The 22,726-nt window shown below is 46.0% G+C and overlaps 2 protein-coding genes across 2 annotated transcripts; both read right to left on the bottom strand.

Moving 5' to 3' along the window:
- Positions 1 to 1,615, bottom strand: GJD3 (gap junction protein delta 3). Its single transcript, XM_065699178.1, has 2 exons — positions 1,540 to 1,615; positions 1 to 736 (listed from the first exon to the last, which is right to left on the bottom strand). The coding sequence occupies exon 2, from the start codon at positions 727 to 729 to the stop codon at positions 1 to 3; it is 729 nt and encodes a 242-aa protein (XP_065555250.1). The 5' UTR covers positions 730 to 736; positions 1,540 to 1,615.
- Positions 1,616 to 3,590: 1,975 nt separating this feature from the next.
- TOP2A (DNA topoisomerase II alpha) lies at positions 3,591 to 22,144 on the bottom strand. Its single transcript, XM_065699159.1, has 35 exons — positions 22,063 to 22,144; positions 21,637 to 21,783; positions 21,371 to 21,461; positions 20,874 to 20,937; positions 20,239 to 20,384; positions 19,786 to 19,883; positions 19,254 to 19,466; positions 18,877 to 19,050; positions 18,592 to 18,693; positions 17,964 to 18,101; positions 17,662 to 17,800; positions 17,237 to 17,394; positions 16,724 to 16,849; positions 16,200 to 16,310; positions 16,004 to 16,109; positions 15,236 to 15,345; positions 14,790 to 14,882; positions 14,225 to 14,339; positions 13,874 to 13,995; positions 13,142 to 13,290; positions 12,519 to 12,750; positions 12,258 to 12,392; positions 11,938 to 12,138; positions 11,175 to 11,370; positions 9,803 to 9,894; positions 9,451 to 9,594; positions 9,271 to 9,354; positions 8,563 to 8,754; positions 7,551 to 7,656; positions 7,120 to 7,260; positions 6,539 to 6,689; positions 6,342 to 6,403; positions 5,977 to 6,102; positions 4,693 to 4,925; positions 3,591 to 4,425 (listed from the first exon to the last, which is right to left on the bottom strand). Exons 1-35 carry the CDS (start codon positions 22,093 to 22,095, stop codon positions 4,276 to 4,278), a joined length of 4,680 nt encoding a protein of 1,559 aa, XP_065555231.1. The 5' UTR covers positions 22,096 to 22,144; the 3' UTR covers positions 3,591 to 4,275.
- Between the last annotated feature and the right edge of the window lie 582 nt (positions 22,145 to 22,726).

The raw sequence follows: 22,726 nt of genomic DNA on the forward strand, positions 1-22,726 counted from the left end.
TTACACAGTGAGGTCCCCGCGGGGCAGGGGGCCGGGGGCGCAGCGCGGCTCCTCCGTGGCCCCCGCCGGCTGCCCGGGGGCCGGTGCCCGCTCCTGTGGCCGGTGGCAGCAGCCGGCGCGGGGAGGGTGGCCCTTGCGCAGGAGGTGGCCGAGCTCGGCCAGGCTGAGCAGCGCCGACACCAGCCCCACCACGAAGTAGAAGTGGATGAAGACGGTTTTCTCGGTGGGGCGGGACACGAAGCAGTCGACGCGGTGCGGGCAGGGCCGGCGGCGGCACACGAAGAGCGGCTGCACCCTGAAGCCGTAGAGCAGCGCCTGCCCCAGCAGGAAGCCCAGCTCGGCCGCGATGCGGGCCACCACGCTGCCCACGTAGAAGGGCTGGAGGCGGCGGGTGCGTTGGCCGGGGCCCCCCCCGTGCCCCGGTTTGGCCGCTTGGTGCACGGCGAAGATGACGAAGAGCGCGGCGGGCGCCGAGAGCACCACGACGTGGAAGACGAGGAAGCGGTAGTGGGAGATGGGGAAGGCGGCGTCGTAGCACACGGGCTTGCAGCCCGGCTGCTGCGTGTTGCAGACGAACTCCTCCTGCTCGTCCTCGAAGACGTCGCTGCCCACCGTGGCCAGGACCAGGATGCGGAAGAGGAGCATCACCACCAGCCAGAACCGCCCCACCATGGGCGAGTGCTCCTGCACTGCGTCCAGCAGCGAGCTCAGGAAGCCCCATTCGCCCATGGCCGCCCTGCGGGAGCGGGGTCAGCTCCAGGGGGATGCTGTGTCTGTGAGGATGGACGCCAGCGGCAGCACGGCCCCTCCAGCTCAGCCCCGTGCCAACCCCAAATGCACAGAGCCATGGAATCAACCAGGTGGGAAAAGCCCTTTAAGCTCCTCCAGTCCAACCATTCCCAGCAGTGCCAAGGCCACCGCTAACCCATGGCACTGAGGCCTCGTCTCCGCAGTGTGTGAGCACTTGCAGGGCCGGTGCCTGCAGCCCTGCCCTGGGCAGCCTGTTCCAATGCCTGAGCACCCTCTGGGGCAGGAATTGTTCCTCAGCTCCATCTAAACCTGCCCCGGTGCAGCTTGAGGCCGGTTCCTCTTGTCCCATCCCTTGGGAGCAGAGCCCAGCCCCTCCTGGCTCCATCCTCCTGTCAGGCACTTGTAGGGAGTCATGAGGTCCCCCCTGAGCCTTCTCTTCTCCATCTGAACCCCCCAGGTCCCTCAGCCCTTCCCCATCACCGCTGTGCTCCAGGCCCTGCACCAGCTCCATTCCCTTCTCTGGCCCCATCCAGCCCCTCAATGTCTCTCTTGGAGTGAGGGGCCCAGAGCTGAGCACAGGATTCGAGGCATCGCCCTGTGCTGCTCACAGAGTGGTACCCGGCAGTGCCAGCCCTGCTCACCCCATCGCAAGCATCCCCTGTGCTCCAGGACTCACCAGAGATGGGTCCAAGGGCAGCAGCCGGGGCAGGACCAACACGTTCCCCATCCCTTGTGTGTCCCCCCCAGGCTCCCTCCCCAGCCCCATCCCGCTGGGGTGAGCCCCGGTACCTGCGGAGGCTGCGGTCCACGGTGTGCCCGTGCGGCTGGCGGCGGCTGTCCAGGGCTGACCGGGACTGTCCGGTCCCTTGTCCGGCTGGGGTGGGATAACGGCCCCGCAGCCACGCCTGGACTCCTTTTAAAGAGACAGAGCAGCCCAGGGGCGCCCGGAGGGGAGGGAAGGGCTTGGCTCTGCCTGTGGCCTTGCCTGCGGCCAGGCTCTCTCCTGTGGGGCTGGGATGCTGTGCTCAGGGGATGCTCAGGCCCAGCCATCCCTGGTATGAGGTGCTGTGTCCAGGCTGTCAGGGCTATGGTGGCTCATAGGATCATAGAATGGCTTGGGCTGGAAAAGACCCAATGCTCATCCAGTTCCAACCCCCTGCCACAGCCAGGGATGCCTCACACTTGTAGACCATGTCACCCAAAACTGTCCAACCTGGCCTTGAGCGATGCCAGGGGCAGCCACAGCTTCTCTGGGCACCCTGTGCCAGGGCCCCAGCACCCTCACAGGGAAGAGCTTCTGCCTGATCTCCAACCCGAACTTCCCCTGTTTCAGTTTGAACCCATCACCCCTTGTCCTATCGCTACAGCCCCTGAGGAAGGTCCCTCTCCAGCAGCCCCCTTCAGGCACTGGAGGCTGCTCTGAGGTCTCCACGCAGCTTCTCTTCTCCAGGCTGAACAGCCCCAGTGTTCTCAGCCTGGCTCCATACAGGAGCTGCTCCAGCCCCTGAGCATCCTCGTGGCCTCCTCTGGCCTTGCTCCAACAGCTCCATGTCCTTTTTATGTTGAGGACCTCAGAACTGCACACAGTGCTGCAGGTGGGGTTTCATGAAGCATCCCGGGCTCTGGCATGTGCTGGCAGATGGAGCCACGCCAGTGGTGGGAGGCCATTCCTCTGGGTAACTTATCCAAAGCACTGCGATGCTCTGCAAGGAATTCTCTATGGCACAGGTGGGGCAATGGCCAGCGGCCTTTGCCTGTGCCTCAGGATCCTTTGGCAAATGGAGCAGAGCCCTGGCCAAAGCAGATCACCCTTGGTCCTCCTCACCCCTTGTGATGCCCACAGTGTGTTGGCACCCTCAGCTCCCCCTCCAGCAGCGCTCAGCATCCCCAGTGCCCTGGTCAGGATGGATTCGTGATGCAGACACCGCCGTGCACTCGTGTCCATGCACACACATCCCGGGGTGATGCTGGGGTTACAGGAGCAGAGGCACGGCCAGCCCGGAGCAGCCCCTGGCACAGCCGTGGCCTCACCATTTGCTGTGAGAGTCCCAGCAGCCGGTCCCCGGGCACACTGGCAGCAAGAGGAGCTGTAAATAGCTCGGCCCCTCGGCAGGGACGCGCCGGAGACACTCTCCAGAGCCTGGCAGTGGAAAATGTGACAGCGCTTTCCACACTTGACTGGGTTCCAGCGAAGCACCTCGGTGGCACCGATAGCGCCTGCTCCTGGCCCCAATGCCACAGGGGACGGGGGGCCCTGGGCTCTGGTCCTGAAGCCGCACAGTAACGCCCAGATGCTGCCAGGGATGTGATTCCAGCCTGGAAAGGCAGCTTAGCACAAACCCTTTGCTCTGGTCTCAGTGTGCTGAAAACCTGAACCAACGCTCACCTGCAGCCATTGCCCTAAAGCAGGACCCGGGTGCTCACATGAATGTGGGAACAAGGCAGCAAAGCCACAGGCTCAGCTGTGAGGAAGTTGCAGGAAAACAGTCTGGGCAGCAAGGAATTTCCTCAGGCAGGGTCCAGGGCTTTCATCCCAGAGCTGCTCCTGCACAGTGACCACCTACACCAGCCCCACACACGGAGCAGAGGGCTTGGCACAAGCTCGGCGATGGATATTTCCCTACCAATGCCAAAACTGCCCAAATCAGCCCTAGAAATAACCTCCAAAATAACAAGTGTGGTTTGACAACGCACATGAGGCATTTAGAGCAGTCCTGGCAGCAGAGGGTGGAAGCTGATGGCCTCTTGCTCCTGAGAAAGGCAGAGCTTGAAGTGCTCACCACAAAGACAAGCTGTGGCTCTGGAGAGTGGGCACAAGGGATAACTGAGGCAACAGCAGCTGAGGCCAACCCCTTTTTAATGAACAAAGCTCAAGTAAAAACCCTTTTATTACATAAATATTAAAAAAGACAAAGGACAAGAAAAACACAGAAAATATTTACATGGACAGTCAAGAAACCACAACGAGATAAATACTCTGGTGTGGAACTTCGAATTTGAATGTAAAACCCCAAAGGCTAAAACTTAACATGGTAGAGGCTGAGCAACTAACTGGGGCTTGCACAGACATAAAGGACTAAGAGAAAGAGACACACTAGTGTGGAGTTCTAAACACCTCCCTGTTACGTCTCTATGGCTGTGAATCTTACTATTAAGGTCTCTAAAATGGAAGGTGTCTATGCGAGAGGGTGCTTAAAAAGGATTCAATCTGCTCTAAAGTACAGCTGAACCAAATGACAACCAAATGTTAAAAGGATTCCAGCTACTAACAGGTAAGAGGGAAGTGCATCAGCACCAGCTGGGCATGTGGCTCCAGTGTTCCCAAGAAAAGGGGGGTCCTGTTTAAACAAATCAAAGTTCTTTAAACCCAAGAAAAAAGGAGAGAGATTCACTTACACCAACACATTTAAACTAGCTTTAAACTCAGTGAAAGTATTCAGCAGACCAAGATAAGGATGATCTTTGGCAAGAGCTTGTCCAGAGCTCTGCTGATGGGTTCGGCACTTTGAAACTCTTCATCTTAAGTCAAAACGAGTCGTCCTCCTCGGACTCCTCCAGGTACTGGACGGGCTTCTTGAGACGCCCAGGCCTGACACGGGGCACGGCTGCGATGGGGCTGCCTGCACGAGCACTTGGATCAATGGTAAAGCTATCATCATCCTCTGGCTTGGGTTTCTGGAGGGAAAGGATGGTCAAGAAGTGACTCATGGCTCTGAGCATAAACTCAATTAGCCCCTAACACCCCACTGTGTCAGGGAAAGGGATGGTTGGGCTGATGAGACCAAAGCAACAGCCTGGGATAAGCCTGTGTGCCCACCCCTGCTTCTTGCCCACCCCTCCCTGCACCCCTGGGGTGTCATACGGGAGGTTCTACCTCTACCACACTTTTCCTGCCACTCTCTACGGTACCGCCTCAGCCCTAATGGGTGGTGGAGCACAAACCTTTGCTGCGACTGATTTGGAAGGCTTGGAGCCAAAATCTGACTCAGAATCCGAATCCGAAATCAAAGTGGTCAGCTGCCTTTTGACGACTTTCCGCCCCTTGGTCTGCACAGGCTTCTTGTCACCCACTGCTGTGGCCTCAGAGTCCAGGGATCCCTCCTTTGCTGCTGTTTTGGTAGATTTGGGTGCAGCCTTTTTCTTGGTGAGAATATCCATGATGGATGGCTGATTATCTGAAACAGAGCGCTGTGTTTAAACCCTTGTTCTGCTGCCTCTCTTCTCCTTCACAGCCTGCAAGTGACTTCCAACACAAACATGCTCTGCACTACACTGTGAGGCCGCGCTGGTTGCCTAATTTTGAAGCATGGTTTTCTAGAAAGATCACTCTTTACCAAGATGAGGAGAAATGAAGGGGTTTATCTGCTCAGTTCCACTACATTTAGAAGAACAAATTAAAATGTACCCAAAGCAATTTGCAGGCTATTTCAGGTTGGAAAGACCTGAACTTTCAAGGCTGTGTAACCAATCTTACACCTTCAAAAGTGCTGCAAAGGAAGGAATGAATTTCCTAGCTACACCAAACGCTTTCTGGTAGAGTTCTTCCTTACCTACATTTTTTTAACAGCATTTTGAAGCCCAGCTCCAAGTTGAGCTGAAACGAGCAGGCCACTTCTGAGTGATAATAGGCTTTCTCAATTTAGGAGTGGAAGAAACAGCTATTTTGCTGTGAAGTGACATGCTATTTCACTGCTGGGATCAAAACCAGCTTGTGGTGGGATACGCAAAACAGCTCTCAAAGTTTGACAAAGAGTCTGGGCACCTAAAAAACCCCTGAATCAAACGTGGCAGATTTATGGGGTTGAGCTAGCACTAAATAGATCAAACTACCCCAAAGCAGCTTGGCTTCTTCCTGGGAAGTGAGCTACCACGCTGCTTTCTTCCCAAAAAGACATGAAGTAGAACATTGACTGCAAGACACAAATTCCACTCGGATTGTTTCTGCCAAGTATTACATAGCACTGTAGGAAGCATTCACTTTTCCTGTTCCCAAACTAAAATTCACTCCCTTCGAGCATGTCTGAGATGAACTCGAACATGATCTGCTTGGAAACAGACTTCTTTAAAAATGACAACAACCAGGAAACCTTTGCCACAAACCTCAGATCTTTCTGGAGTGAAAACTCAAGTTATTTGGGCCTCTGAATGCCTCAAAATCACTCAGACTGGTTTCCCACAGGAAAAATAATTGTTCATCTAGAAAGGTTACTAAGGTAAACTTCTTACCCTTAGTGGCCCCGGCCTTCTTAGCTGCAGCAGGTTTTTTAGCTACAGCCTTGCTGCGAGGCACAGAGACAGAAGGAGCTGCAGCAGCTTGACTCTCATTTTCATCAGCAACATCCCGAACTTGAACTGAATAAAGAAAACAGAAAGCAAGTCTGAAACAGTCAAATTTATCTATAAACATTAGAGCAGAAGAAAATTGGCTTAATCCACTCTATAAAAAGAACAACTATTCAAACTGGATTTATCCCAAATCCAAGATAGAAATGGACAAGAAGTCTGGTGCCCTGAAACCACCTTGTACCACATCAGTGCCCTCTCATGGAGTTACAGGTAAAGAATGGAGGTTTGGAAGGTCTGGTACTCACCAGGGATAGTGCTTTGCACTGGCTTTTGCTTGGGAGCTTCAGCTGTTTTTGCAGTGGTTTCCCTAGAACACAACACCCCAAAGTATTTTTATAATGTGCTAAATAGGTGCATTGAAGAAAATGAGCTATTAATATCTATAGATCAGTCATGCTAGAAGCACAACTAATTTCCAGTGACTATGCAGAGAAACACTCACTTTGGAGCAGCTCTGGGCTTGGAAGGGGCTTTTTCTTTGGAGTCTGTATCCAATTCAGTGTTGCCTTCACTGCTGCCCTGAAATTTAAACTCCTCATCTGACCCGGAGGGATCTGAATCCGAGTCCGAACTGATTATGGTCTTGACTTTGGCTGGTGAAATGACACAGATGTATTTTACACATTTGGTAACATGAAACTCGGTTTCCTTTTCATTATTTTAAGCTGCAGTTGTTAAAAAATATAGATCTGAATAAATCCAAACAGATACAGAGACCGCCGGTGAGAAGACTCCAAATCACAGGCATATTCTGCACTCACCCACCAACAGCATACTTGATTTGCCAAACACTTGTGTAATTAAAGCAAATGACCTATTTCTCTTGCTGCCCAGTTCTGCTTTTCCCTGAAAAGCATCGTGAAAATTTGCTCAAAGGGTAGAAATATTAAGTTCTTCTCTCTAGTATAATAAACAAACCTCTTAAAAATGATTTCTGACTGAGATCGCAGGCTCTGGGAGCTCTCTGAAGAGTCTGTTCAATTTTCTCCTTCACAGACCACCCTTCATTTGTGTTGCACTCACCTGCTGCTTGGCGAACCACTCTCTCTCTTTTAGGAGGCACTTCAAAATCAGTCTCCGAATCAGACCCTGAGTCAGACCAAGGGTTTCGTTTCTTCACTTTCTTTAATGGCTTAAATGGTAGCGTGGCCTGTCTCTTACCACCTGAAAAACATCAGAGGCAGGATGAACCAACAAACTTCCACATGTACTTCAGGCTTCGTAGCTCAAGCTCAGCTTAGAGATACATCACTAAATTCAGAGGATTCTGCCTTAAATATCGAAGAGAAACAGCAATCTTACCCTGCCTGTTAGCCAGGATCACTTTCACAGCTCGTTTTTCCAAGAACAGTGATCCTAGATATTACTCATCACTTTAGGAAGAGGTCAGACAACCAAATGTACAACCCTTCCCCTCATTTTCCATTGATGCAGTAACACACAAAAACATTTACCTTGCTCAGTCTTAAGCTTCTGTGCTAATCTCTGCTTAAGGCCTGGAGGCTCTTTGTCCCCTGATGGGCTTTCTTCTTGATTCTCATCATATTCATTTTTTTCAGTCTGAAGACACAAGCAGATATCAAATAGAAAGCAAGTCAGCTCACACAGGAGAGGCAACACAGGGGTAATGCAGAAAGGAGCTGCTTTTTTGAGATGTACAAAAGTTGGTGAAACGAATTGTGTGTAAAAATGATTACAAGTAAATAGGACATGATCTGTCCCCAGAGCTGGTGACTTCAGTGCAAAATTCACCTATTAACAAAAACAGGAACTTTGCCCCCACTCTGAGTGCGGTTTTGGTATCGCCTTTGTGTGCTGCTGGTCTGGCTCTGGGGTGTGTTGAGGATGCAGAATTGAACAGGGTGGGTGAAAAACAACAGTGCAGGTTATGTGGAAAAACTGTTTGATGGAAGCATCTGTAGGAAAGGAGCCGTGCCTGGCTCCAGGTCAAAACAGGTGAAGGGCTATTCTAATTTTCTATGTTGCAAATGGCTGAGTGGCACAATTAGTCCTATATAAAGGATTCAACCTTTATCTCCTCAATATCGAGAACAATAATGGCATGAAGTGGCTGAAAGTATTACTAGAAATGCAGAGGCTGTTCTAGAGAAGCGAATTTACTAGCTGAATTTACTGCCTGCTAGAGGATTTATAAAATCCCCAAGGCACCTAGGACAACTTTACTTGCATCTGCCTTTTAATTTCTAAGCTACCAACCCATCTCTGACACTGTGACATACGCTCTTGCCAAAAGATTTCCCTCTAAGCCATCTCCTGATCTGTTAGCAAATCTGTTCTCCTTCAGGCTAAGAAACATCCATTTCCAGCATTCCCCATGTGTTAAGAGTTCTGCCCTTTTCCCTGAATAGCTGCTTCATCAGGACAAGTTCAGCTAACAACTTGCATTTCTTTAGGACTGGATTGATGGGGATGTAAAGAAAGATTAAGCAGAATACTCCTTGTTACCTTAATTTTCTTTTTACTTCTCTTCTCTGCCTCTGCCTTCATCTCTGCAGTTATCCGAGGTACAACCCTTTCACCATGAGGTGATGGCATTACTTCTGGCAGTTGTGCCTTCTTCATTTTCCCTCCTTTTGCTTTTAAAGGTTTCCCAACAAAGCCTGCCATCTCATCTTGCCTTTGCTTGGCTTCCACTGCCTGCAGAGGCAAGTTCAAAATAAGACAACCGTGAGAACACAAAAGAAACAGCGTACTCCTGAACAAAACACCATCACAGGCTGCAACAGAGGACTCTGTACTTGCTGATACATTTCCTACCATCACTTTAAATGAAGTTTCCCACCCTCAGAATCTGCAGATTTGCACATTTTCGAACAATGATTTAAGCCAGAGATGTAGTTACTTCGGGAGTAAGGAGAGGCACAGGCAGTGACCAGGCACGATGGTGCAGATGCCTGCCCACAGTTCAGGCTCTGTTCAGTAAAGTCCAGCTCGTCCCTCATCCACCTTTGTGTTTTGACTCCCTGGCCCAGAGCTGTGGTACTCCTACCCAAGCTAGGAAGGTGAAAAAAGCTTTCATTCTCCATAGTGAGTGCAAGACAGTGCAAGACATAGGAGTTATTTTTAGTCTCCTTGTTACGACAAAAAAGTCAATACAGAGCTGGTGGCTAAGACTACGAGGGAGACAGTTGTCTGCACTGAACACTGACATACATCAAGTTCTTCAATAAAGACAGCAAGGTCTTCCTTCCACAGATCAGAGGGACTCTTGCACTTCAGGTTCTCCAGCTCCTTTTCCTAAAGGGAATCACAGTTGATAATCATTAGTCACACTTTAATCCACAATCAAAACAATATGTGACGATGCTTTTATGAAAAAAGGAAGCAACATACTTTGCTATCTCTCTGCTTACACAGCTCATCTTTCTTCTCTTTAGTCAGATACCAGAGAGGCATGTTAAGCAGATAGTTGAAGTCCGGTCCAGTACCTGCAGCTGATTCTTTGTCACTCTCCTCCTCCTCCTCCACCTCTTCTTCCTGAATGTGGATTTAAAACAAACACTGTCAATAAATACGGTGACATACAAGGGTAGGGCTGTTGATCAAGTCTGGACTGCATCACAGGTAACTCCATGTGCTTGTGGTGTCCTAGGCAAAAAGCAACTTGGGCTTCTTTGCATGAATTAAGAAGCTTCGAGACAGGGGCTAGTTGAGATCTATTTAGAGGGGATGACTGAAGCATTACCTTGTTCTGCGACTCCTTCCAAGCCTTCACTGGATCAGATTCATACCCTCTCTGGATAAGAACTTGAATCAGCTCTTTCTTGGGTTTGTTTTCTGCAAACAGACAGTTCAGGATTGTCAATTAGTGACCACTGCCAATCACTGGTTTGTAGCATCCCATGGTTCTAGCAGCTCAGCAACCTACCGGGCTCTAAACCAGCCTTTCCTTACGGGAGGTGGGACATGTGGAAGAGCCTGAAATAACACCTAAAATGTTCCTACTTAGCAGGTGATTTGTCAGGTCAGCATTGCTCCTAAACCTGCCAGGAACTCCTGTCAGAGCACTGTAAATATTTTTCTTCTTCATTTCCATACATGCATTTCCTCTGCCCTCAGTAGTTTTTGAACTTGGAAAAAGAGGTGTGATGGTATCAAAAAGGCTTCATGGTAATAAGCAGGTGGAGGAAAAAAAGCCCTGATAGCACTCAAAAGTCTTTGGTGTAGCTTGTACCTCATTAGACATCACCTGGGAAATTTATGCTCTTAAGTGCCCCAACCAATGGAACTGCTTCAGCTGGAATTTGTTCCTTTTTAAGATATCAGAAGCAATCAAGCATGAGACACAAATACAAATGAAACCAGCTCTGTCAGCCTTGGAACTACTTATTACAAAACCCCAAGAAAATGCATTTCAAGGGAATTATTTCTCTTCCTGAGTCAAGTCAGACAGACACAGGCTGTTGGGATTATGGGGCTGCCTTCAGATACAAACCACAAAGCATCTTATGACACTTTGTCTAGCTGAGTCCTCCAGGAATGCAAGTGAAACACAGACTTGCCTTTTAGACAGAGGTGGAAAAGTTGATTGAAAAATCTGAATGCTGGGAACAAAGATCTGTTTCTTTTCCTAGCTCATGATTCTCAGATGCTGCTAACTTGAGTATCTCCTGAGTTTGAAATCCCAGTCCACTGAGAACATGATTTGGAATACTTTTGCAAAGGTTCACAAAGATAACACACCTGAAGTATGCATTTAAACAGAAAACACTACCTCTTCCTTTTAACCCCACCAGTACTTTACTCTTATTCTGAATCAGAAATGCATAGGGATTATAACTAAACTATTAAAAAACAGAATTCTATTCTCAACATAGTGTCAAACACACAGTAGGAAAGCTGCACGAGTATCCCGTCTTAATTACTGCGTGCACAATGCTCGACAGACCAGGAATACTCTGTGAAGCATTTTCCTCTTGTATGTTACTGGAAAAGAAAGATAAGCTCTGGTGTTGCTTGTTAAGAGCCAGTCCGGGGCTGAGGGGGTGCTGACAGAACTCAAGGGAGCACCTGGTTCTCCCCATTTCATCAACCAAGTACCCAAGAACAGTACATACCGATGACAATTTTGCCATCTATTTTCTCCAGGATGAACCGAGCCTGGTTGCTCAGCTTTGCGGACTCGGCACCCAACATCCCAATCAGCCATTCCTTTCTCAAATTGTAATATCGGAGTCTGAGTTCAAAGAACTCTTTGAGAATGTCTTGGGGAGAGTCGTACTTCTTGAGAAAGCCGACATGGTCAAAAAGAACCTAGGTGAAAGAACACGAGTGTTATGGTAAAACTGATTTCCAGACCCACTGAGAAGTACCTATAAATACAGGTGTGACAGTACAATTGAATTATTAGCCAACAGGTTATAAAACCTTTGTGTTGCTTTAAATATGACTGCAGCTTGCAAGCCCAGCAGCAGAGACAATTTTAGAATATGAAAGTTCTTGAAAGCACACACAGTAGGGTGAAGGTTACTCGAATCGTCAAGCTATCTGTAGGATAAACGTCTTGCATCAAGCTTCACACATTGTCAGAATCCAGACATTCAAGTGGCAGTGCTGTTGTCACAACAAAGGTTTCTGTAAACTGTGTGATTTCAGATCACTTTGACTCCTTCGGGCAAAACTATACCACTCTGAGCCCATTCCCAAGCCAGCCTCTTGACCTTTCGAAGGTATATTTAGAAAACAGATTTAAACCCAGTAACAGCAGAAAAAAAAAAATCAAAGCGAATAGGTTACTGCAAAGAGGATTTTTGTTACAGGCAGCTGTTTTCACAGTCTGAGTTAAACCAAGGACTTTCTACAGCAAAATCTATTACATACCATGGAGTTGCATGTTAAACTTGTTTGGAGTTTGAAGACCTTATGCACCCCTGCTGCTTTAACTTCTGCTAGTTTTTCTTCAGTCATCTTCACTATAAACTTCACTGTTGTATCTGTGTGATATTCTTTATAGTCTGTGATCAGTGGGGGTGTCTTCTCAGTTCCATTCAACATTGGCTCCAGAACCTGCTCTTTGTAAGTCTGAGAAAAGAGTCAAAGTCAGACCCACGTTTTCTGTGGAGATGAAAAGCTCCAAAACTAATTGCTTTTGGTTTATAGGGCAAAATATCCACTCCTGGGGCAAATTCACTGTTTATTACCTGTGTCCACGTTCTGACAGGCAGTTCGGTGATCTCAATGGTTGTAGAATTAAGGATAGACACTTCACCACTTATCACATACTGATTAGGTCCCAGCTCATCTATTGTGCCTTTGAAATTCTTGTAACTAGGAAGCTAAGGAAAGAAGAACACTAGGTTCAGTTTTGTGTTGATGCTTCAGTTTTGAAGCACTTGCTTGAATGCTCCAAAGTGCTGAATGAACTGATAAGTGAGGCATCAGTTTTTAAATGCATTATTTACCATTGGCAATGGCTCTTCTCCATCCATTAGGCGACGGATATTGTTCACAACTTCCCTAATATCAAAGTTGGGGATCTTACAGGACCAGCCAGTCCCAATCCCTTCTGCCCCATTTATCAGCACCATTGGAATGATAGGCATATACCACTCTGGCTCCACACGTTGATTATCATCATACAGGAACCTCAGGACATGGTCATCCATTGGTGGGAACACCAGCCGTGCTAGTGGACTAGAAAGGAAAAAATACTTTAAGCCCGAACTCTCCTTATTATCCTACTCAAATTTATCCCTCTCAAATTTATCCCTTTGTTTCCACTCCTATTTCCATATTCTCTGCCATGCCTTTCTGTTCTCTGGGATGATTAGGGACACAATTTAGTGATGGACTTGTCAGTTCCAGGTTCAGGGTTGGACTTCATGATCTTAAAAGTCTTTTCCAAACCTAAATGGTTCTATGATAACCAAGTTTACATATCAGAATCTAGCATCCAACTCTCACTTCAATTGCTGCTTTTGAGTATGCAAGTAGCCCAAAGTTTCAAAGGGAAAAAGTAACTTCAATTTTGAGTCCTGTAACATGCTAATAGTATTTAAAACAGCAAGAAATCTTTAATGCTGACCTGAGCATTGTGAAGATGTATCGAGGACTGGCAGAGTCTTTCCCACCATGCAGCCTTGTGCCAAACTGACCAATAGGCTGTAGCAAGTTGAGGTTGTTACTGCCCACGAAGTTCTGAGCTAAGTTAATAATAGTCATCATCAATGATGCCTGCAGTAAAGGAAAGTTCAAAGCTAAGAATGCAGAATTCTTCACTGAATGGACAAAGTTAGAGGCAAAATTCGCACCAAGATCAAATTGACAGAGGATAAACTCCACTAATAAAATACTGGAGGAAACTCACTGAAAGTGTATCCCAAGACCATCTATTTAGTCTGGGTGACGGGACGTAATCCAGTGACTCACAGATATATTGCTATCTGCCTGTCCTTGAAATCTTCAATGAAAGATTCTGTCAGTCTCCAAAGGGAAGCTTGCTTTAGTGCTTAACTTCTCCTTACCAAGGTATAAAGGCTATTAGCATCTGCCTAAACCTAGCACAAATAAAGTGGGTTTTTCTTGTTCTACTTTTTGAATGAAATATAGTCCCGTGAAATCTAGGTAGGACAGGCAGACTGTCCAATCTCAGATTAGATGAATAATGAACAATTAATAGTGGATATACAGCTACTTCACTTTGTTTATACTCAAACATCTAATCCTGCTTTAGGGGCATCTTAGCTGTCAAATCAACAGAGGGGCTTTTATTGCCTTTCATTTAAAAGCATTTTGCCTAATCAGGCCAGGTTCTTACTTCACCATGATGGTATGAGGACATCTCAGCTACAGAACCAGCCAGCTGAGCAACCTTCACCTCCCGCTTATCATTTCGTTTGAAACATGTGAACAGAACTTTTCTTTGACCTGGCTTCAAACCTGTATAAAAAAGGAAAGACCTTGGGGTTAGAATGTACAATGTGTTTCACTTCTCTTCTGCTCTCTAGAGACCAAGAACAACTTGAGAACCTAAAGATTCTGCACCCAGAGAGCAGAACACCCAGAACTCAGCAGGTTCACAGACTCTGATACGACATGACATACAAACACCTATTTATTAACTTCTGGGGAATGCACTATGCAGAATCACCACCTTGAAATAACTTACCATCAACCAGTGACGGGATTGATCTTTCATTATCTGAGTTTGAGAACAGCACTAGCTCCTTGTTGATGAAGTTGTTGTATGTCAGGTAAGTAGTGTTTTTCCCGTATAGGTATTCCTAAGAAAAACAGGTGCAAGATTGCCTTAATTTTAACAAGGTCTAATCTGTTGGAAATAACACCTGGCTAGTTTCGATCGAAGGCAAGCTCCTTGTACAACTAGGTAGACACAGCTCAAGTGCTGAAATCCTTAGCATGGCCCATGAGGTCTGAGAAATAAAGATCTCATACAGTCCTGCTGGAGTTATAATTTCCCTGTTGATAAAGAAATTTGGAAGGTTTAGAGTTAAAAATTAATTTAACTGTTGGACAACTGACAATGAGGCCATGCTGATAAGATGAGAGAAGCAGCTGCTCTGTAAAATCCCAAAACATTTCAACTGTCCCATAATCCTGCGACTGACTATCCAAATCCAAGCTGTGTGCAGCTCTGATGTGCCAGAATGAAGCTGAGAACAGCCTCAGGGAGAGACAGGAAACCAGTTTACTTATATATGTAAACCTTCTACCTCTGGCAGGCCATGCAGCTTCCGTTGTCTTCTATCCTCCATGAAATTAGTCAGCCACTCCTTTCGCTCTTCTACCTTCTTCTTGCTAAAGGCCTGTATATTACAAAATGAAAAGTAACTCAAGGTCTGACCCAGGAGAAAACTGCAGCAGAACATGCAGAAAAATGTTAAAGGAATATTTACTGTTGTGTCTGAAAATATCAATTGGTTTGTAGTGATTAGCTTGTTCTGAGCTATATTTAAAACCCATCATTAAAAGGGTACTCTTGGCCTGAGGTCTGTGGACAGATTTGCTTCTACTGGTTAGACTAAAGCCGTAGCCTTGACAACAAAGAGATTGTCTCAAGCCCAAAGGCCTCTAAGAGCATTTTAAGAAAAATACACAGCACTCAAAGCAGTAAAATACCAAAGGTATTAAGTCAGCAGTTAAATCAAGTGCTAGTTACCAGGGTGATCGCAGCATCATCTTCAGGACCAGTGTATTTGAAGCCAATTCGATGTTTAGCCATATCTGCAAAGTATTCTTTAGCCTCCTTCGATGTGCTGGTACCCAAACCTGCAGAGACAGTATTAGTTAATCCTAGTTAATTCTTGCTTAATTCAAGTTGTAGTTCAAAGTAGTATTTTTGCTATGCCTAGTATCTATGATACATCGTTAAAATGCACAGCATGAAGAGGACTTACTGAAAACTTCAGTTACTTTAAAATGAGGTGTAAGGCATCACAAAATATTACAAAAATTGCAGACTGGTGAGCAGTTGCATGCTGTACCTTTGGGTTTTGTCTGTAACTCCTGTAGACATCTGCAAGTATTAACTGCAGATTGGAAACAATTCCTCATATCCAGCAGTTGGCAACTTTCTTACTGGTATTAAGCAATGGGTGACTACTTACCTTAGAGTGCTAACGGTACACAAGGACTGTTACATGGAAAATAGCACATAAAACTGAGGATAATTCCCTAAGAGGGGTGAAATAATGGTTACCTACAAATATTGTAATTCCATTTTGAGATTTTATCCACTTGGAGGTTACTATTTCTTCAGTTTTATAATTTATGTTGCAGATATTCCTAATCAGGGTCTCTTGGGAGGGCAGAGACATGGAGGACACCCAGTCCAAAACTCCTTCCACAAAGGCAGGGCTAATTGAATTTAATGATGAATTCTCTTAATTGGGTCATTTACTTTCACCACATTAAATTTTTTACAAACCTTTATAGTACTTGATTTTCCATGAATTGTAGTTCTGTGTTCTGTTTTTCCATTCTTCAAATTCGGGAATGCTGTAGAACGCAATCTCTTCTTTGTTTTTAGAGGCCTACAATTAATAAAATAATTTGTGAAATGAGAGGCAGATTTGGACCAATGGATCCTTACTCGTTCGCCTTCCCATCCACCCAACCCTTACCTTTATGATGGGAGTAATAAATTCCTCTAAAAAGTTGTGTTTTAGAAGAGATGGCCAGTTGTGATGGATGAAGTTAATCAGCAAACCTTTGATATGTGATCCATCCTGATCCTGATTTAAGAAGAAGAGACATTTTACCAGGGACATGCTAGAATTAGCAATTGCTAGACTGATAGCAAATGATTTGATAATTTCAGCTAACTGGCCCTATTCACATTCACTTCTAACAAGGTGACCATGTGTTGATTAATCACTGAAAATTAAGAGAAATAGAAAACGCATATTCTTGGTGAAAGGAAGTATAAGGGACTGGGTCAAGAACCCTGAATCAGCAGACTGAAAGATAGCAATTGGCTGTTTGGTGATGCTACTCCCCCTTCTGCTTCATCTGGTTTGTGGCTGAAAAGACATTATGACCCACTAAAATAGAGAATGATGAAATAGAGAATTTGGTACAATGATGGCAGTGGAAGAAAAATGCCATTTTCTTCCTTCTCCCCATTTTCAGTTTGAGTGAACCTAACCTGATCTGTCATAATCATAATCTTGCCATAGCGAAGAGTGTTTAAAGATTCTCGATCTTCATAGTCCTTTTTATATTGCAAGCCCACAATCTTGATGATGTTATTGATTTCAGCGTTTTCCATAATCTGGAAAAGACCACACAGAATAAAAACTTGTCTTTCAGACTTAAAACATAGCTCTCAAAAAGTCTAAAATGATCCATAAACTGTTGACTGAGCTTTGTCTTGTCAGTGGTTTTTTGCTGTTTAGAAACTTATTTCTAAACTGAAGCCTAGTGCTTAAATTATTATATACGATTCCAAATATTTTATAGTCCACAACACAAACACTATTTCTTCAGGCAAAACGCTGAACAGGACTTAATATTCCCACTTAACCAGCAAGGCAGGCTGAAGATGAGACTAAATTCAGGTGTTTAAGACACTGCTCCTCCGAGTTCCAGTGTTCCAGATGTTGACTCACTACACTAATGTGCCTTCTAACACGTAGACTATAACAATTTTCCAACTCACCTGTTTGTGAGAAGCTTCTCGGACATTGAGTATTTTCCCACGAAGTGGAAATACTCCATATTTGTCTCTACCAACCACTCCTAGACCAGAGACAGCCAGGGTTTTGGCTGAGTCTCCCTCAGTCAGGATAAGTGTACAGTCTAAAGAATTCTTGCTGCCTAAAAAGAAAAAAAAACCCAAGACAATTTCCTAAGTAAGTGAAATCAAAGCCCGCATGCTCAAATTGACTATCTTCCAACACATACAGGTTTTGTTGCACTGCATGTAGTAAATGGGGATAAACACAGTAAATGGGACTGTCAAGTGGGGATAAACTATAATTACAGGTTCTGTCTTCTTTCTTTTTTTTTATTCTTTCATTTGTCTAACGAACAAGTTTTAATTGTTTTTGAAGGAATTGGTTACAAAGGATGCAAAACACTTACCAGCATCGTTGGCATCATCCAGCTTAGGAACTCCCTTAATCTTCGTGTGTTTCACAGCTGAACATTTCTTATTCAGCAGGTTCTGAGCTTTAAATTTTACCCAGTTTAGGATACTTTCAACAATGCCACAGGCAATTGCCTGCAAGACAAAGAATAACCCTTAACAACTGGAAAAGCCTTAACAATGATGGAATTTTAAGGTATATACTTTAGTTCATGACACTACTTCAAAAGTATGTATTTGACACATTAAATGTAAAATGGAGTTTACAGACATCTTGATTGTGTATACCAATACTTACACCCTTAATAAATTTTTCACTCAGTTTACAGGTTGAGCCAAAGTTCTTTGCCTGCAGAGTCATGTTCTCTTTGGTCTGAGAGTCAAAAGTTGGGTTTTCAATTAAGGCATTCACAAAAATCCACATGTGGTTCTTCACCTGGAGTTAAATACAACAAGCATCACAGGTTACTCGAGCTCCTCTCAGTTAACAGCAGTCAGTGCATTCTGACAACTGCCTGTCAGAACCACACAGCAAGGAAAAGCTGTTATCACTTTATGGTCTGGAACTTTCCTAGATGTCCTGAAAGAATTTAGGACAGCCAATGAACATTCCTGAACAATACGTTATGATTTGGAATGTCAGGGAACCAACAGCTCTCAGCCTAATAATAGGGATCACCTAACAGATACTGAGTTTTAGTGCAGCTACACTGACTTACAGTGCTCTGATTACAAAAGACAGCAGCCAAACAAAGAGAAGATTGTTAGTTGGCTTAAACTGGACAACACTTCTATAATTAGCAGATATTTCTATACATTGTCTGTACAGTGGAAATATGTATTAATTAATGTTTAATTAATGCATTAAGTTGTAGTTGCAATGTGCAATAATGTTAGAGCTGTCCTTCCCACTGGGGACACTGTACCTGAAAAGGCTTCACTCCAACTCCGTTCTTGTTCTTCTTTTTCACAACTTCAATGACTTTAGTCACAAGCTGGTCAGCTATGTAATCAACGTGCCTGCCACCCTAAGGGAAAATGGGATCAGAGACCTGATGGTAATTCCATTTAAAAAAGAAATCTATTTCAAGCTTTATGAATAGCCTTTGCAACATGAAACAGCTAAGTCTGGTTCACTAACATACACACGTTTGAAACAGCTAATGACAAAGAACATGGCATTAGCTTGACTGAATAAACCAAAGAGTTACCTTTGTAGTGGCAATGCTGTTGACAAAGCTAACTTGCTGGAAGCCTTTTTCACTTAAAGTCAAACATACTTCCCACCGAGAATTTACTTCTTCATGGACAACCTTAAGTGTGTTACCGGTTTCATCTACTTTGTCCTTCAGATAGAGGTCCACATAACTGCGGAATCCTTTCACCTGCACACAGATATAAACAGACAACTCCTTTATAACAGCTCCTATAAATACTTAATTCATATCCTCCTGAAGTGGGTAGAGAAACCACTCAGGCACATTTTCCACTTACTATGTGTAATGACATAAATTGCTTCAACAAAACCTCACTGTTTAAATGGCATGAGAAATGCAGATGTTACCATTTCTGTTAAGTGTTCACTTACAGGCAGCCTCTGTCCATTCAGGAAAACTTTGACATCCTTTGTGGATCCAGCAATATCATACGCTCTTCGAGACATCAGTGCTACGATGTCTTTATCAAGGATTGTCATTTTAAATTTTGACAGATCAGGTTGGAAGGTGACACATGTGTAATCCTCTCCATCAAAATATTTCAGTTTCATTTCACCAGCCTTCCCCATGTTGTCGGTCCAAGTCTGAGAAAAGGAGGTTTTGTAAGTAGCAAGTCTAACACACACAAGCCACTAGAGCGTTGTTTTTAAAAGCAGAAAGCCAATTTGGAAGTTTTAGATACTTTCAACTAAAAAAAAACCCCACTGGTTAAAAACTAGATTCTGGTTATGTCTGCTCATTTCATTATTCATTTGAATTTTGCTGTGTGGTACAGTGACTGTGGGCTAAACTTATTCTAATCACAATGCTCTGAATGCAAGTTATACCTGGATTTTTTAAACAAAAAATTAGGGTCTTAATGGAAAATCTTGGATATAATCTTACTGAAATAAGGGTTCCTACCTGCCTGAACAGCTTTTTGTATTCACGACAGGCAGTTTCCACAGTAAATTTTGTGCTAAATATGTTGCACAGTTTGGCTCCATAACCATTTCGCCCACCTGGAATTAGAAGGGAAACAGACTCATGTTATTACCTTTGGTCAAAACCATTTTGAAGAATTTCAGACTAACAGGAGTTCAGCCACTTCAGTGCAAAGAACAACAGGAAATAAGCAACAATATCCTACAAACTCAGTATGTGACTATAAATCCATATTTAATTATGATTAGCATTCAAAGAGAATTTTCCATGTTTGTACTGTCATTAATACAGAGCATGAAGGTATCTCTCTGGTGGACTCCAAACATCATTTTCAGTTCCATCAAGGGCCCCCTTCCCAATCTGATTTTGGTTCACACATTTTTATCCATCAAGCCGCTCATCTATTAACACATATTTGAGAGTCTTCCCTACCTGTAACTTTCTTTTCGTTGTCATCGTAGTTGCTGGATGTTAGCAGCTGTCCAAAGATAAGAGCAGGCACATAGACCTTCTCCACTTTGTGTTCAACAACTGGAATACCTTTCCCATTGTTCCATACGCTGATTGTGTTATTCTCTCTAGGTAGAAGAAAAAGGGTGTTTTTAAGGCTGCAAATGACTGAGCTATGGAACAAATGTCACACAAAAGCTCTGGGGAAAGGCCACCATTTCATTAAAAGCATATCTCTGCTGAGCAAGTGCAGAAATTGCCAGCAGAGGGAGAACAAGTCAACCAGAAAACTCAGCTGCAAAGAAACTGTCTATGAAATGGACCACCACACAACCAAATCCTCCATTTGTGCTCAGTGACAGAATACAGAGGTTAAGAGGAGGAGAACGGCCACAATAGAAAACAACCACAAAGCAGTCATTTCACAAGCCAGCACTCTAAGAGACCAAGGCAAAGAAAAAGCCTTTCACCAGAGTTGAGTTACTAGTCTAATTTGGATTGACCTCATGGCAGAGGCCACCACCACCACCACCACCCCGGCTTAAACAGCATCCATGTGAAAAAATACAATGTACTCATGTTGGGAAAGCAATGAACAGAAACAACCCAAAACTTACACATCAATTGTAACTTTAATGCATGTCATGTTTTTATCCCTCTGCTTGTTGTCTGCAGCATTGACTAGAATGGAAAGATTATTGTTATTATGTTGCATTATCAAGACAAAGCTATTAACTGATAGTGTTTCAGTTCAGCAGAATGAATGCAAAAACTCAATACAATGTTATTAACAACCATCTTGGCATGCAAGTATGTTGCAAGTTAAAGATGAGTACAAGTTAAAATGAGAAGTCTGGGATGAATTACATCAGTTTTGTTAAGTGTGCCATCATCCCACCAACAGCTTGCTAGTAACTAATGGAAGGACTTCAGCGTCCAATATCTCCAAGCACAAACCACACACCCTGCAACCACCATCCATCGAACTGTGCTACAGACATTAGCTGGTCAACAAGGCAACTAGATAAAAGTAGACTTGCATTTCTTAGCTATTAGACATTCAGCACCCATTAATCGACCCCGAACCACTGACTCAACAGACAGGCCTCCTTACCTAGAATCTCATCAAAGATCTTGTACAAGCCAGGCACAAAGGTCACATCTCTGCAGTTGAGGCCCACGTCCTCATCGAAAACCCACATTTGCTGAAAAGAAGGCAAGAAACCCATGAGTCCTTGGGCACACCTCCACTTGCGTGCCCTGGGCTTGCAAAGCCGGAGTTTTGCGCTGTACAAACCAACGCTTTGTGCTTTATAAGCAGATATTAATGACTTCCTGCCTGCACCGAGGAGCTCGGGCGGCTTAGCCCCAACCCCGCACCTGGGTGACCGTCTCCACGGAGCCGATGTAGGTGTCGGGCCGGAGCAGGATGTGCTCCAGCTGCGTCTTCTTCTGGTAGATGTGCTCCACCGAAAGCGTCTTCTTGACGCCATCGCCCTTCTGCACCCGGAGGTTCCCGTCCGCGGGCTGCTCGGGGGGGGGGGGGAGAGAGAGAGCGCGGCAGTGAGGGGCAGCGGGAGCCGGGGGGCTCAGGTCGGAGGTGGGGAGGAGGCGAGGAGCGTGCCCGGGAGGGGGGACCGCGACACGGAGCCAAGGGAGCGGGAAGGACCCCGGGGGATCTGAGGGGACCGGCGGCGGGGAGAGACCTCGAGGGGCGCGGGGGAGAGGAGGGGAGCGCGGAGGAAGCCGAAGCCGTGCGGGGAAGGGGCTCCTCGGGGCGGAGGGGGCCGAGGCGGGGGCACGCACCCTGAGGGGCGCCGGGTGCTCCTGCAGCTCCATGATGGCGGCGGCGCGGCTGAGCGGCGGCGGTCCCAACCGCCCGCGGGCTTTCAAACCTCCGTTTAGCCCGCCGAAACCCTCCGCCAATCACCGCCCGCGGCTCCCCTGAGCTCCACCAATCGCAGCGGGAAGGCGGGGACATGGGTGGTGCCTCAGCTTCCCCCTCTGGCCAGTCAGAAACGCGCAGCGCGTTCAAACCAGCCACTCAGAAGGGAGAGCTGCGGGACGGGCAGGGGAGTCTGCTAATAGGAGGGTTCTGCCTGCCCGGGCTCTGCCTGCCCGGTTGCTGTTGGCACGCACCGGTGCCATACTGGGACCCACCGGTGCCATACTGGGACGCACCGGTGCCGTACTGGGACCCACTGGTGCCGTACTGGGACTCACTGGTGCCATACTGGGACGCACTGGTCACGCTCCGGGAGCACAGCACTGCCTCTGGGACAGGCACCGGCGCTGTGCCCCATGTGTGTACCCAGCAGTGCTGGTATCACTGGAGTCCCGTTCCACGGCTTCAGTGTCCCTATGGTGTCCCTGTCCCCCCATTTGTGCTGGTCCCAAAGCCCACGGGTGGCCCCAGACCCTCTCCCCCTTCCCCAGGCTGGCTGCAGCGTGATCCCCATTGCCCCTTGCT

The sequence above is a fragment of the Lathamus discolor genome, chromosome 20, assembly GCF_037157495.1.
Source record: "Lathamus discolor isolate bLatDis1 chromosome 20, bLatDis1.hap1, whole genome shotgun sequence".
In the NCBI taxonomy this organism is placed as follows: Eukaryota; Metazoa; Chordata; class Aves; order Psittaciformes; family Psittacidae; genus Lathamus; species Lathamus discolor.

Coding starts and splice junctions, on each gene's coding strand:
- GJD3 (XM_065699178.1), bottom strand. CDS start 729: ATGGGCGAATGGGGCTTCCTGAGCTCGCTGCTGGACGCAGTGCAGGAG.
- TOP2A (XM_065699159.1), bottom strand. CDS start 22,095: ATGGAGCTGCAGGAGCACCCGGCGCCCCTCAGG. Junction 17,395..17,661: donor GGATGATGCCAACGATGCTG/GTAAGTGTTTTG, acceptor TTTTCTTTTTAG/GCAGCAAGAATTCTTTAGAC. Junction 12,393..12,518: donor GAGAAGAGCCATTGCCAATG/GTAAATAATGCA, acceptor TTCTTTCCTTAG/CTTCCTAGTTACAAGAATTT.